Here is a 16291-nt window from a genome sequence, read left to right on the forward strand (position 1 = left end):
CACTCTCAGTAGTGGTCTGAAAAGACTTTCAGAAAGTATTTTTGTCCCTGTAGCTTTACTTTTGCCATTTATAATTCTAGTTCAAGAGGGTGTGGTGGAAAATGCAAGAGACTGCAGGTTGTAGCAGCCTGTAATCATGTTTTGCAGCAGCATGTTTGCTGCTACAATAAAAAGTCTCTTCTAGTTTCTAAATATTATAACTTGAGAAGCTGGAAGCCTACATATGAAATGGATTTTTCTGCTTAATTGTGGCACATGGAGCTTGCTTTTCATGTCTTATATATTAAAACACTGCTTGAATTGTATCTCCAGCCAAGGAGGTGCAGTACTTTAGTTTGGATTCTATAGCCTTGCACAGCTGGAAGATTCCAGGACCTGAGATCAACTGTCATCATACAAACATTAGACAATGTGTTATTTATATGTGTATATAATGGGAGTCTTTCAATGTGATGTTTTTTCCTCTTCAGAAGGAATTCTGAGGTTTGAAGGGTGTTCTAATAATCTGTGCCATGTTCTTGGAGCATGGTCAAATTGGTTACGTGACAAAATCCTCTTTGAGCCACTTCCTAGTGGAATTTTACAAACCACCTGATAGAGTCTCTTCCCTGCTAACAGTTCCTAATATTGCTAACCTAATAAAACTAAAAATCTAAGTAGGCTGGCCCATGCAGCCTCCTTAAGGTAGTCTGATTTAAATCTTGGTTTGTTGAAGGTTGTAACAGGTGTTTCCCCATCTTTCGGCTCCTTATGTGTTGGTCAGGATCAGCATGATTAGTTTTGGGTGCAGCACTGCTTTGGGAACAGCGTCTGCTTCCTCCTTCACCTCTGCTGAGGTTTGTCTCAAAGGAAAGAGGATACTGATGATCTCTTTGGCAAAAGGGTGATGAAGAAATCTCAGGTGACAAGAGGGTGTGATGCATGGAAAGCAAAAGACATTGTATGCTTTTTTATTCCTGGTGCAAGAAGATGTCTCTCTTTGCTTCCTTGCTCTAGGAGCTGCAGCAGTTTGCTCAATAGCAGTGTTGCTGTGGATGGGGCAAAGGCATAAAATAAGAATCAGGTGACAGCTTTTCAAGACTAGAATCTGTTTTTTCAGCATATTACTAACTTAATTATTTTGGGGTTTTTTTGTCATCATTCCTGATATACCCTACTCCAGCGTTGAACAAAAGGAGTGGGCTATGTACATAACTGAATGTCCTGGCAGTAGCTTCAATGTAACCCCTAACTCCTTTTACAGATGCATAGTTCAGAATTAACTTAACTCTGAGCCCTTTCTGGAGACAGTAACGTGAACAGGAATATATTTGTCTGTGAAGTTGTAGAGTGTGGCTGGGTGACTCTTATGTGGTTTGAGTAGCTGGCCCCTGGCACCAGCGTGTCTAAGGCAGAAAGCTGTTGTGGTCGCCTTTGAGACAGGGTTCCCTATGTGCTGATCAGCCCTTCCCAGCAGAACCTCCTAGCAGTGCTCTTCTGGGCTGTGTTTGGGATTGTTTGCTCCTTATGTAAACTGAAGGAGGTTAATGATAGGGGAAATTGTGATATGGAGTTGTTTGTGTGGTGGGTGGGGACTGCTGAGTGCCAAACCCCTTTGATACATTGATTGGTGTGGTATTGCAAAAAGAGAAAGCTTCAGGCGTCTGATTCTGCTGGGAGTGTGTGGCAGTTGAAAGCCTATTGTAAATGTTATTTTGGCCCTGTCTAGTTCTAACAGATATCCTCTCCAGTTACTTTTAAAGGCAGATTTTCTTATATTGTTGACTGTCTCTTGTGAGGTGGGATATATTGAAGATATCATGGCAAGGTTAATATTGGCATTGGGGAAACCAGACTTACTACTGTAATGTGAAAATAACTACATCAGAATATGTAGTTAAAATTGTCATAAATTATTTTTTTTTGTTGCATGAAACTGTTTTGAGAGTGTGCTTAGCAGAGGCAAGGAGGTTCTTAGTGCACCTGTTGTGGCAGAAAGGATAAGCTCATGTCTTCTGTATGAATTCTCCATCATGGACACTGCTTAGCACCACATGATTTTCCAAGTACAGTGACTATTCAGGAAGTAGATCAATTTTATTCTCTAGCAGAATGTTTGTGTCATTATTTATCCTTTTTAACAAAGCCAACTGACATGAGAATGACGGTGGGGAGAATGGTCCCAGCCCATCTTGTAAAATGCCAGTAAGAAAACCAGGACTGTTTTCATTTTGATCAGGTGAGATAAATGGGCTTAAGGAAGAGAGACCTTGCTTATCTGTCTTGGTAAAAGATACAGCATTAGACTACACTGAGAAAAGAGCTGGTACCATTTCTTCCCAGTATTGATTACTACTTTGCCTACCAGCAGCAGATAAATTGTGGATGATGATTGTTTGGGAGTGCTAGTGAAGCAGGGGAGATGGGACCTATTCTGTATGGTAAGAATGTACTGAAGGGAAAAAGTGGACACTAATAACATTTTTAACCTGTATATTGAGAACTCCCTCTGTAAGCAAGGTTTCCCCTACAGTTCAAAAACTTTCTTGGGAAGGCTTATCACATGTTCGTACCTGACACTGTGTTGTATTATTAAGTGCCAAACTGAAGCCTTTGTCTTCAGATTGGATCAGTCTTGATTTGTAATTCACCTGAAATCCTAAATGTAACCTTTTCTTTTGCACAGCAGGAAAGATGTCCTTGCTGATAGTGTGAGGCAAGCTATGATACAGGCTCTTCTGCTCACTTATATTTGCTTGTATGTGTCATTTGGTGGGGCTGGTTTTATGCTTTATATGCCTACTTTTAAAGCCTGTGAAGAGCTGGGGACACCGTGTGAGCTGAACCTGCCAGTTACGTATTTCCTAACAACCTTTCCAGCCCTTGTTCAGATTGTCCTGTGCTGCTGTCCAGGCAGGCTCTCATACCAAGGGTGTATTTGTCACAGGACAGCTGTGCCTTCATTGTGAGGATTGAGTTGATCAGTTTGGTTTAGTTTTCCCCTGTCAGGTTTACTTGGGTTGCATCAGAAGAGGGAGGGGAGGCCATTGGACAACCTCAATGCAAATCCTTTAAAATAAGCAGAGAAACTAAACACTGTAAGGCTGTTCTGGAAATAAAACAATTGGAAGATAATAGAAGCTGCTAATACTGGCAGACCTTGAAGACTCCTGCCTCCTGTAGCAGGACTCAAGAGTCTTGATTCTGATTTCCTGAATGGAATAAAGTGAAGCTTCTATATGCTAAGAAATGCTTCAACAAAGCATTTGTGCTTACTTTGTGTCTGCCTAGGGGGTATCTAATTACATGATCTATATAATTCATTGCTTGTAAAAGGTAGTTTACTTCAAACTTGACAGTGTAACTACTAATAGGAGAGTAAGTCTAAGTGCTAAGTGCAGGTGACATAGCAGGAAGGCACATAGACATTAAGGCCTCTATCTGTAGTGCAGAATATGCATATATTTTAAATTAAACAGGGGGAAAATGTGCCAGTCTGATGCCCCCTGAGTGGCCATCTGCAAGGAGAGAAATGTACAGCAGGGTTGATGTGGTCAGCGTATTTCACAGCCACTTGTTAGCACAAACATTGGAATCATAGTTTTGGTTCCAGATTCTGATGGAGACCATATTTCAGTGGGCAGCAGAGCTTCATGTTTTCTCTTCCTTCAATCCAAAATCAGTTGACTTCTCACTCCTTCTAAGCATGTAACTCATTCATTCATTCTGATGCTCCAGGCTTGGATCTATCTCCCCTCTGACTTGAGAGACAATGTCAAGTCTTTGTCATCAAGACTTGAGCTGACTACAGCCTGGTCAGTTCTCCAAGGACCCAAAAGCAAGATGATACCTGATTTATTCATCAGGGTATTGCTAGTAGACTCAACACACACAGACTTCTGAAGAAGCATAAAATGGAAGAACATGCATTACTACAAACAGAATTGGCTTGCTTTTTTCATGTATCCAGCTGCTTCTAACTGTCAGAAGTCTGGCTGTCTAGAGAGACACCGAAGACAAGAATTAGAGGTGTTGCTTATGAGGAATTGTGATGGCAAGGATGGGGAAAGGTTGCATAACCCCACAGGTCTGCTTTGTTCTTTCTAGTATAGCCCTAAACCATTTTCAAATTATATTACTCTCCTGTTTAAACCAAGTTAACAGTTACCGATGGGTTTTCTTGATTTTTAGGGTTTTGTAATGTCATATGCAGCTACCATGCAAAAGATAGCTTACTTGCAATTTGGGACTGCCCACTACAAATATTTTGGGTGTAGCTCTCTAGCAAATGTCAGAACAGACTTTCTTCCTATACCTTCTATAGATATTTGCAGACTAAAGAGGCATGCTCATACAAGGTGGAATGTTTAAATAATTACTGCTTTGTCCTGCAAACTTTTTGTAGTTGTTTCCTACTCTCAAAGAAGAAAAAAGAACCTTATCAACAAGTCTGGCTCTTAAAATACCTGGGCTAATATAATTTTACTTTTCTTCTTGCATGAGTGATACTACAAAAAGTTTGTCTTGTCTGTGTTCAGAATGTGACCCAGAACCTAAATCCTTTGTCTTTTTGTTGGTTTGTGATTTGTTGTTATGTTTGCAGCAAATAGAATTGAGATAAAATTAATCAAATTTCTCTTTCAACTTCTCCACTTATTTGGTATTTTGTTATCCCATTTGCAGAAGGGAGGTTTCAGAAGTTAATTTGTTGATAAGGTGTGGTAATATAATGATTTTTAAAGGGTTTACTTTGGTATTGGACTCTAAGGTGCTTTTTCCAAATGTTTGGATTAGGGTGTGTAGGACAATAGTGAATCTATCTTTGAGGTAAACACAGACCTTGATCTCAATCCTCCTTCATTCATCACGAGAAGTCCCAGAATATGCTGGCACCACACAGATTCTCCTGCCTGAAAGCTCAGTTTAAGCTGTCAGTTGGGGCATAAGGTAATCAAATGAGGTATTAAGGTGTCAGTAGTCACATCTTGCAAATTCCATGGTGACTTGTAATGTAGACTGTGAATAAGGCAGGTGCAGGGGAGGGAATTGAGACACTGAGGAAGTGTAGATGAAAAATTTTAGATACAGGTATGTATTGCTAGATACTCTTTTTTTTCAAAAACAAGGATGAGTTGTTACCTCTTTGCTTATGCAATGACCTATTACAGTAGCCTACAAAGCCTACAGGATAAACCATTCTGGATTTGGTGATAAGAAGGTTGTCAGAGACTGATTATATCAGAGCAGATTTCCTGCCTTACAGTGGTGCTACATGATCTGGCCCATTATCAGATGTTCCAGAGGTGAAGAGGAACAAACCAATTTAATCCATGCATAGATTTTCTGTTTGCCTGCTGAGTGATGGACAGTTGGTTTGTATTCCTGTTCAGTGCAATCTCCATGTACTTACTGCCCTAGGGGAGATGACAAGTTTTCCATCTTGCCATAAAACATGTTTCACCTTAGCATAGTGGAAACATCTTATTAAATAATGGTAACAAAGTCTTATTCAGTCCAAAATCCTCTTTTAAATTTCCATTTAACTATGTACCTTTACTTTTTTGAGTGCAAAGTTCCTGTTGGAGAAATGGGCACTAGCTTCACTATAACTTTAAGCTGTTTCCCCTTGAAAAACTGCAGCATAAACTAACTGGCATTTTAGCAGAGCACAGAGGGACTCCAGAATACATACTTGCACCATGCATAGAGGTCTTGCTGCATTTTCTCCTAATTGCGATTTGGCAGCTGAGCCAGCAATCTGATTCTTAATCTGGATGTCTACTAGTTCTTTGATCACCAAGAGAAAAATTTGAAGGCAACTTGGTTAGCCTCTTTGTTAACTGTGGAGCTGGCGTAGAATCAGTTGTTGGCTTCTAGGCCTGTTGTGGTTTGCTGGGAGGCTGACGTAGCTGTGGAAAACCATGGCTGCAGCCTGATTCTCCACAGTTGCTTTCAAGGTAAACCACAATCTTGTGTAATTCCTAGCAGTCAATCAAGCCCACATAGTGCAAGCAGTTTGATGTGACTGTTGAGACCTCCTCCTAGAAAATCTTGAGAATTCAAGGAGCATTTAAAAAATTCTCGTTTGTTGTGAAAACAGTTGCAGGCATTACAAGTCTGTGATGTATTGGTGACCACAGGAGGCTTAAAAACTTTTTTGTTGTCAAGAACCTCGAACTAATTGTCTTTCTGATAATGGAATTCTATTTCTTTATTTGTGGCTGGAGAATGCCTGGAAATAGCTTTAATACTTATGTTGCTCTTAGTTCCTCAGAAACAATGGGACTGACAGGCTAAACGCCTCTCTTGAAAAGGCAAGTAAGACAAGCTTACTTTGAGGTGAGATACTAAAAGTCTGTTTAAGTCAGCTGCTGTCAGCATCTGTCATTTCTCACCATACAAACCCTATCAGGCAGGTCATTTGTAAAGGAAGTGCTGTGAAAATTGAGAGCACTTTTATACCTTTGTTAGCAAGCATAATTAATTAATTCCCAAAGTCTTGAAGGCCTGTTGAGCTGGTGGAGTTAAGGTACAATAACTCTCATAGGCAGCAAGCAGAGGTGGGAGCAGGGTGTTTTCACTTACGGACAAAATGAGAGCTGCACTGGCCAGGTGAAATTTATTGAGTCTAGAGCTGTGACAAATCTGTGCCTCTGTCTCTATCTGGTTAACTGGTCACAGATCTGAGAGTCTGGGGTCCTGTGATCCTGTCCCCTTCCACAGCCCAGCTGAGCTTCCTCTCCTCTGAGCTGACTTGTAAAGGTTTCCAGCCACACCCCACAGTTTCAGTGGCTGAATACCACGGGGAGAGGGGTGAGCAGTGTCTGGGGTGAGCACACTGAATACTTGTCCTGTGACTCAGCACCCTCCCGCTAGAGAGCCTCCCTTGGCATATGTTGTCGCACTGTCCCAGAGCACTTGGTGCCCTGCAGGCTGTACAAACAGCTGAAAAGCCAGTCCCTTGCCCTGAGGGGCATCACTTCTGAGAACACAAATAACACGTGTGAAAGAAGGTGAAAGGGAGAAGCAGCCACCTGTGTAAAAAATTTGTGTGTTCTACATTTCCATTCTTCCTGCTGGCTGCATTTATAAACTGAGTAATATATTTGCTGGAGGACAAAGAGAAGCTACTGCTGTGTTCCTGCTTCAACTTAGAACACTTGCTTAGGAAGGGTATTTGGTTTGGCCCTGGGAGAAGCACAGAGAGAGGGAGAAATTTTAAATGACATAGTAATACTATGGACTGTTGAATCTTGGAGTTAAAAATGCCAGTGGGGACCTCAACATCTGGCAGCCTAAACTGTATGTAGTAGATTTGAGGCACCCCTAGTAGTAGGGACCAATTTTTGACAGTTCTTTCAAAATGAAGCTTTAAGTATTCAAATAAGGCTTTTCATATCTGACCATACAAAGATGAAAGAGAAGTTTGACAGATGAGAATGGTCTATCTTAGTTTGAGGGTTGGGACTAGCCCAGTGTCCTTTCTCTGCTGTGAATAACTATCAGTGTGTGACAATCAAATCTGCAAACTATACTTAAAGGGCTGTCATCAGAAATAATTGATTGTACCAGAAGATTTGTCCCCTAAACCCATGAGGAATGTCATACTCTGAACTTCCTAGGGGTTAGGCTAGATGATCTTTAAAGGTCCCTCCCAACCCAAACCATACATGATTATCCATCAGGCCTGTGAAAGACAGCACCATTCCATGGCATTGTGGTCTGTGCTTAGCCTTCCAGTCTCAGTAAATGGACCTGATTTGATTTCTCCCTTGGGCTATGTTGTTAGCTTATTCTGCTGAAGGAAAGGACATAAATGGAGAAGGAAGATGAAGCATGACTTGACTTTTTATTGTTTAAGTGCTCTCTAAATCTGTTTGGTAACTTCCCTGATCTGCAGGTTAGTCTCCAGGCCATGTGTAAGCATATGCCTAATATGTTACATGCCTAACAAGGAAAAAAAAAAAAACCACCCTCTCAAATTGCCCATAGCAACCACTTATTCTGTTAAAGCATGCCTCATAAAAGCAGGAAAACCCTGTAGCCTGAAAACAAATTATTAATAATTTGTCTCCCAGTTTTTTAAATGACTGTAGTTCACATGATGGATATATATATATATAGTTTAATAAAACAAATAGCACAAACTTATTTTGTTGTTTCTTGCATGTGATGATGTTTTTCTTTGTAACTCAGTGTATTCATATAAGGATTTTTGTGTAATTTATGGAAAAAATGGCACCAGGCTTCTAATGCGGATTTGGATTGTGTGTGGGTACAATAAGTGCCAAAAAAACCTCTGAAGAGGCATCTTCTGGGCCTCAAAATAGCCATGCTCTTAATTTTGCTAGAGACATTTATGCTGTTCTACTAGCCTATCTCAATTTTAATCTTGGAAAACTGGCCTTTGAAGGCAGAAAGTCAAAATCTGCAGTAAGTGGGGACTTTTCCAGTGCTTGAGTGTTTATCATAGCAAAGCTGTTTGTTTTTTTTGTTTGTTTTTTTTTTTTTTTAAGAGTTACCCTCAGAGCATAGGTTGAAGTAATAAGGCTGAGGCTCTTCCCTTTCCAGCTCATTATCATCCTTCAGATAGATAAGGAGCATAATGGGTGAGAAGATGGAAATAGGATGTGGAGACTGTGTAAAAAAAAAAAAATCAACAACCAAAACACAGCCCTGCTCCCTGGAACAAAAACCAAGCAACCAAAACAATCTGACTCTTTTTTCCTGTTCACATAGGTAAGTATGTGAAGTATGTTTATATCTCATTTATTCATTTTCCTCTTCCTCAGGCATTTACCAGAAAGAGTCAAAGACCGTGTTCAGCTGAAGAATATGAGCGGGCAGTGGTTTTATGAGGCCAAGTCGAGGAGGCACAGGGATAAGATCCATGGAGCAGATATTATCAGAGCCTCCATGCGCAGGAAACCTGCCACCATCGGTGAGCACTTGGAAATTTGTTTTGGAAAGGCTGTCTCTTACTTTGCTAACCTCAGACAGTGTTGTCTGTGAAATACAAGAATACTGGTCTCTCTACAATGGAAAGTGATGCAAAAAAGAGACTTCCCATGTAATTTACAGTGGAAGCTTTCCTCTCCCACAATGCTGTATATTCAAGAGCAGTGACTGCTAACAGAAGGGACTGGCTTGTGTTTATGTGTAGGATTAAAAGCTCTCTGCACTCCTAGACTCATTCTCATTTCCATTTCTGAGGCCCTATGAGTTATTTAGGAACATGCAAAGAATCCAAGATTGAGGAAATTGCTCTTTAACATGAATTTCCAAGATTTTGGTGCTTGGTTTGAGACCTTTGAGGCTTAATGGCAGGCATCACAAGCTAGAGATAGTGGTTATAACTAACTGAAATACATGTGCTGAAAGCTCTGGCAGCTGTGACTGGCATCCTGTGTCCTGGTGAACTTTAAGTGCACCCATAATCCCCATGCCATGGTGGGTGTCCTGGTCACCATTAATTTTACCCCTTGGAAGGAGGGAGTGAGCAGTCAATCTGTATTTGCAAAAACATATTATATGATATCCAGGATTTTATAGACCCCCATTATAAATCTCTCAACATCTGACTTTAAATCTAAAGTGTCCTGGTCTATTTTATCATTCTTTGTATAGAAAGTGATTTTTTTTCTTAGCAAAACTGACCTACATCCCCTTTTAACCTCCTCAAGTTCTGCTAAGTCCTCTTGATTTAGAAGGGCAAGACTTACATTATTCTTACCAAATTGTACTGATATTTGTGCTATTTCGTTTTTTTAGTTCTGTCAAGGGATTTTGCTATGTGCTAGTGAAGCAAGTGTAGTTCCATGCTGTGAATGGACTACAGGTTGTTGCTTTTTATGGGTTTTGTAACTACAAGTTAGCCTTGTTTTCCTCTGTCTAACCCTGTAGTATTGCACCTTCTTAATTTCTATATTTACAGAGATGATTTTGAATAATGTCAGTTTAGTCAGTTTGAGGTTACTGCTTTGAGTTTTTAAGTTAAAAAGAAAAGGCCTGAAAAAGAAAAGAATGCAGAAAAAAAACCCCCTAGATGGTTAGCGTGGTGTGTTTGTCATTTTGGCTGGTTTTGTACTTGAAGGTTATGAAAATCAGCTGTAAAATTCTAGCTAAATTTCACAGTAACTTGTATCTTAAAGGAAAGTACTAAAAGTTATGCCATCTTAAAGGAAAGATAATTAATCCCAATCTTGTTACTTAAACAAAGTGACATGTTGGCACACTCAGAACTGTGTACAATTGCTTGGTTTCAATGACTCATGAGATGGCAAGATATTTGTCCTTGCAGTTATAGATAGCAAAAATAAATGAATGAAATAAGTGAATAAAAATAAATGAATAAGTGAATAAATGAAATGAATAAATGAATAAGTGAATAAATGAAATAAGTGAATAAAAATCTTGCTTATTTTTGCACACTGAGAAATTCTTCACTTCTGAACTGTTGGTGAAGTGGAAAAAGCATTAGAGGAAATAATGGAATGTTTTTGCTCTGAAAGGGATTATTGGAGTAGGATTTTGTCCCACCCTAAAAAGAAATGCAAATGTATTTGCATTGCTGAGTGAGGTGAGGCTTTTTGTTTGTTTGGGTTTTTCGTATTACCTTTTTAACGTCTTGTGGCAATTCTGTTCATAAAGGATTGGCCCAAGCGAGTTATGACCAACTTCCGGTTTACTGTTTAAGAAGGGAAAAATTGAATTGATTTCAACATATTTTCAGTTTCCTCTGGTTTAATCATTTTTTCCTTCCTTGGGACACTGAGTATGAACTTTCAGTATTTGTCTAACTGCAAGAACTGCAGGATTAGTATATACCCGGGTTCTTGTAGAAAACTCCTCCATTTACGAGGAGATGGAGGTTTAAAGGTTTAAGGTTTAAACCAGATATATCTGGTTTAAAGATTTAAGGTTTAAACCAGATATAGCTGGTATAGTAAAATGAAGTACTCAGAACAGTATTTGACATTTTTAGTAGCATTAAAAAGGTGTTCTTTAGAAGGCACCAGATCTGCTTCTGAAAACAATTCAAGTATAGTGGGCTTTAGAAATAGCTGTAGGCATAAATGCAAATACTTGTACATCTTTCTTAAGAAAACCTGTATGAGCATGTGGGAAACAACAATATTCTTGCATCATGTTTTAGCTGAAGTGGCTCAGAACAAAACGAGCAAAGCAAAGATCAGCTGGGTGAACAATGTTAATAAAGAAGTCTTCCAGCCACCAGATTTACATGGCATTGAGGAACATCAAGAAGAAGAACAACAGAAAACTAGCTGGGGGTAAGCTGTCTGTTTATCATGCTTAGAATGTATGCTTAGAATGTATATATATATAGACATATATATATATATATATCTATATATATATATATAGACTAGTGAAACTTGGGAGCTCTAAGTTCCACCCAAAATATTGTACTTATCTCTTATTTCAAAGGTCACCAAATGTTCCTTTAGAATTGTACAAGAAAACTGTGCTTGTCACAGACACATAGTCATGTACTGTTCTGCATTTGAATATAGAACAATTAACAATCTTCAGCTTGCCTTTCTCAGAAAAAGTTGACAATCAAGCATAGAATGGTCACACACATGTTCTTGTGTCACGATTTATTTTGGTTCCTTGAAGTGAGACCTGGATTTTCTAGTTGGAATGGCTGGCCATGATCAGTCCCCTGCAGTCAGTAATATGGGGATCACAACTTCTGCATGTCTTCATTCAGTTGTTTACTGAAATCATTCTATCAATTCAGCCTGAATTTTAAACTTGGATTACAGCATTATTGAGGTTAGAAAAACCTATAGAATTATCAAGTCCATCCATTAACCCAGCACTGCCAAGGCCACCACTAAACCACACTCCCAAGTGCCACATCCACATGTTTTGAGCACTTCATATCACATGAAGAATTGGAAACTAAGAAATTGCCATTTAAAATTTTCCAAATTATTTGGCACGCAGTTGAAGACCTCTGAGACTTTTTTAGAAGACCAAATATATTTCAGATGGAAAGAACTAGAATCTTTAGCTGCAGAAAATTAGTCAGATTCTACCAAGAAAAGTAAATGTCTTTCTGGAATGGAGAAGCTTCCTTTCAGAGTAAAATGAGACAGTCATCTTTGGTATGCCTGAATTACTACAATTGTACAGTAGGCTGGATGATAAAGTGATTTAATATTAAATCCTTTTTAGTTCAGAAACTACTTATCTTAAGCCCATAAACATCCCAAACAGCTTTATTTTGTTTTGAAATATGCTGAGTTGATTTCTGAAACAGATATGTCTTCTCTTTAAAATACCTACATGTAATTCATTGGCTGTGTTAAAAACTTCCAAAAAGCCTACATTTGAGAAGGAAAGTGCTGAAACAGTTGGAGTCAGAGCAGGTAAAAGTGACCAGATTTCTCAACACACTGAGGAAACAAGAACCAGGGTGTAACCCAGATAGCCACTGTTTGTGCTTAGAGTGAACAGAATGAGGTAAGAGCCAGAGTTTCTTCTTAAGGGAACTGCTTCACTTCTGGTTGTGCCATTGATCAGCTCTGAAACCTGTCCCTTTCTTGTCTGTCTTCTATGTCCTTCTCTGTACATTACCTGTTTTTTCTTTGCAGTAAGGCTTCTCCTACTATGCATTTATACAATACCTAGTAGCAATTGAACCTTTCATTTTCATGCTCTGCAGTCTGGGCACACACATTCATGGTGAGTGGCAGCAAAGGTTGGTGTGAGTCTTAACAACTCTGGCTTGTGTCTTTCTTATATTTTATCACTATCAGTGAACTCAGAGGTGTTTGTTTTGACCACATCTGAAATTGTGCTGAAAGAGGTCAAATCAACTGCTTTGTTATAGACTTGCCAAAAATGAAGTTGTCCAAAAAGGATGATAAAGGTTTCTTATCACAAAACAGAGCTCTGTTTTCCTTCCCAGCTGAAGTTAACTGATGTGCTGACAGAGTTAGTTGTTACTAAATGTAGTTTTTTTACAGGTGGCTTTTACATTCAGGAGATTGCTATGAAGTTATTTCTTTGAGAACAGCAGAAGGCATGTTGCTGTTTAATATATCTTTTAGAATATTTTACATATCATCTTGCTCATCAGGAACAGATGATGATATTTTTAAAGAAGTATAGTCTTATAATCATATTCTTATAGTTAGAACTCTCCAGAATCTATATGTGATTGATAAGGTATAATAGATTTCATAATATGCCAGGGCAGCCTCTTCAAAAATACATAACATAGCAAGGTTTAAGAATATGTAGACTTTTTTTTTTTTTTTTTTTTTTTTTTTTTAATGGGACCAACTTGATAGTGGTCTTCAACTTGAAGTATTTGATGACTTATTTCAGATCACAGCCATGCAAAGCTTGATAATTATTTTCCAGGACTCTCCCCTGCCTTTTGCTCCAAATTGTACCAGAAGTTGATCAGCCTCCATGCCTTGTTCATGTGTACTTGTACTTTCCTCAATAGCTCAAGATCTTCTCTCTAAAGCAACCCCACACAGTCCAGTGATTTATGAGGCAATTGGAAATGGACCTTGTCATGGAAGTGATCTGTCACATGTGGGCTGGATGCTTACTTACACTGACTTTGCATAAATAACTTGATTGGATGCCTCAGGTTATTTGTTTCTAAAATGTCAAAACCTATGGCAAGCAAATGTGGCAGGACTGTGAAATTCTTTGCTTATGATTTTAGTGAGGGCTTCATTCACCATAACTGAGGTTAGTCTACACAGTATTGTATGTGAGAAATTGCAGGAGGCACCATATGCTTTTAAAATAGTCGTCCTTTCTGTTCTCTGGATACTGGAATTTGAAGGAGACTGGCCTGGCATAACTGTGGGCCTGTCTCTAAGGGCAGAAGGAAACACAATGATGCAAAAGCAATAACCCCAGTAGCTGGGGTGGGAAGGGAAAGTCTACAAACATTTAATTTGGCTGCTAGGATAGTGGAGCCACAAGGAATTAATGGGCTCTTCCTCTCACAATGGAATAGTCTTAACACAGCTAAGAGGATGAAACAGAATTATTGCAGAATTTGGGATTGCATTAAAGGCAGCTCACGGCTTACAGTGTCCAAATGCTACCTGTGGTTCAAGCACTTGAACTTTTAAAGCATTTTTAAGTGCTGCTTTAAGAATAAGTTTGTTGGTGTTGTGGGGTTTATGGGGTTTTTCTCTTTGTTTTTCCCCCCCTTTATCTAAGAGTGTGGCTCAGGCCAGCACTGACTTGCAGGCTTTGCATAAACTTACACAGCTGCTCACCTGAGGATTGGGTCCTGAAGCTATATGATAACAAGTTACTCAGAGTACTTTTGTTCTGGATCCTGTTCTTAAAGCAAAACAATTCTTACTGAGTGTAAAGGAAGTTTAGTTCTGCTAGATCTGTTTGTAAACTGATAAGGATAAAACCAACTCTGGGGCCAGTTCAACTACTGTTGAATCAGGGTGCTGCTATATTAGGTAGAGCAACAATATTCTTAAAATTAGCAGTGACATTTATTCCCACACCCCAAATATCAAAATTACGTAATAAAGCTATTAATTATTTCTTTTTTGAGTTTTATATCATTGTGATAATTTTCTTGCATACCAGAGCCTTTACAGGCCAGGTGTGTGAAATGTCTTTGAAGGTGTAACCTTGAACAGAATGAGTTTTCAAAGGTGAGTCACACTGTCAATATTACATCTGCCCAGTGATGCCATCTGTCTATATGCTGAATCTTAAAAAAGGAGGGTTGTCTTTCAAATTAAGATTCACAGGTCGTGTATGAATCCACATATTGACAATGCCTGCAAATCTGTAACCCTTTTCCCTAGCTCTGCTCCTGCATTTGCCTTGTTGCTTCAGTCTGTACGGGCCTTGGACCTCCCTTGTGGTTCTTGACACATCATTTTTCCAAGTTGAAGGGTAGAATTTTTAAAGCCTTTTTTAATCTATCAGTTTGGACTTACACACTTTTAGATTAGCCTTGTGAATGCAGCATATCTTGGAACAGTTTGTTCAGTTTTCTTATCTATGTAGGTTGTGGGTAAACTCATTTTCAGACCTATTGTTGTAAAACAGAGTTATAGGATCCTGGCTGTTGTTTTTTCTCTGCTTTGCTTTATTTAGACCAGGGTTTTCAGTACATAATGCCAAGTTGTTAATCTTTAATTATTCTATGCTAAGTGCAAAGAAACATTGCATTAAAGATTATGAGATTATGTTTCACTGAATACACACATAAAGGTACCTCTCCACCTGTAAAAACTTCACTGAAGAATGTCTTAGCAGTTTCTTGCAGCCCAGGGTGCTTAACAGTATTTTTCTTGCTTAAAATGAGTGAGAGGTTGAAGTATTTGGGACCTAAACCTGAAAAACAAAAATTATGATTGTCCTGTTCAGTAGTAGATGTTGCAGAGAAGACACAAAATGCAGGAGCATATGAGTGTGGTGCTCTCAAAAACAAAACCACAAATGCTTTATAAATGCAAGAACACAAACTTCATTTTCTGAAATTTCTTTAATATGTGTGTCTATTTTCATACTTAAAAATATATATTAGAACTAAGGTTAAAAACAATGATGTGAAAGGATATTTTGGAAAAGAAAATAGAAGTTGCAACATTTAGCTCTTTGAGAACCAGAATCTTTTTCTTACTTGGGATCAGCAAATGGTAGAAAGAACAATAGCAATCTGCTAGTAATCTGGTGTGTGCATGTAAGAGGCTGCAACAGTTACTGTCCTACAAAAATGTAAGAACATTTAATTTTTCACCCTTGAGATAGATTCCATTCCAAGATCAGCTCATTCCTTAACCCTCTCTCGCTATGCATGGTGGTATGTTTCTTAAAGGCAGTGTTGAATCAAAAGAGCAAGGAAGGGATATAGAAGTTTATAGTTCAGATTGCACCTGGTATTTTTTTTGTTAGCCTTATGTTCACATTGCTCACTGTGGTCATTTTATCCTCTCCATAATTTTGTATTTTCCTTCTGCAAAACGTAAGTGATGTCACCGAGCAGACACCTTAGCAGTCCAGAGACAAATAGACTTCCAAGGGTAGTTTATCAGAGTATTTTGGGGTTTTGTTCTCCCCTAAAGTTTGAGCTTAACTGTGCACCTTGCAGAAGATGGGAAAGTTGTCCTCCCCTCAGGAGGGCAGACTGGTACCAATTACCAGACTGGAGAGATATTTGTTAATGCAAGGAGATGAATCTGGAACTTGATGAGAGGTGGATGCTGTTTCTGTCCCAAGACACCTTGTGGCTCTTCTCCTTACCACCCTTAAGCCTTTTCACACATAACAAAGA

The 16291-nt window shown here is 38.9% G+C and overlaps 1 protein-coding gene across 10 annotated transcripts in view; it reads left to right on the forward strand.

Annotated features, from left to right (window-relative positions):
* Nucleotides 1–16291, forward strand: part of SYTL2 (synaptotagmin like 2) — a 53517-nt gene that overhangs the window by 15374 nt on the left and 21852 nt on the right. For all 10 annotated transcript variants that reach the window (XM_063148756.1, XM_063148755.1, XM_063148763.1 and 7 more), the window contains 2 exons: nucleotides 8772–8920; nucleotides 11135–11270. In XM_063148756.1, coding sequence (XP_063004826.1) covers nucleotides 8772–8920; nucleotides 11135–11270 — 285 coding nt within the window. The remainder of the gene's footprint in view (nucleotides 1–8771; nucleotides 8921–11134; nucleotides 11271–16291) is intronic.

The sequence above is a fragment of the Melospiza melodia genome, chromosome 2 (genome assembly GCF_035770615.1).
Source record: "Melospiza melodia melodia isolate bMelMel2 chromosome 2, bMelMel2.pri, whole genome shotgun sequence".
Classification (NCBI taxonomy): Eukaryota; Metazoa; Chordata; class Aves; order Passeriformes; family Passerellidae; genus Melospiza; species Melospiza melodia.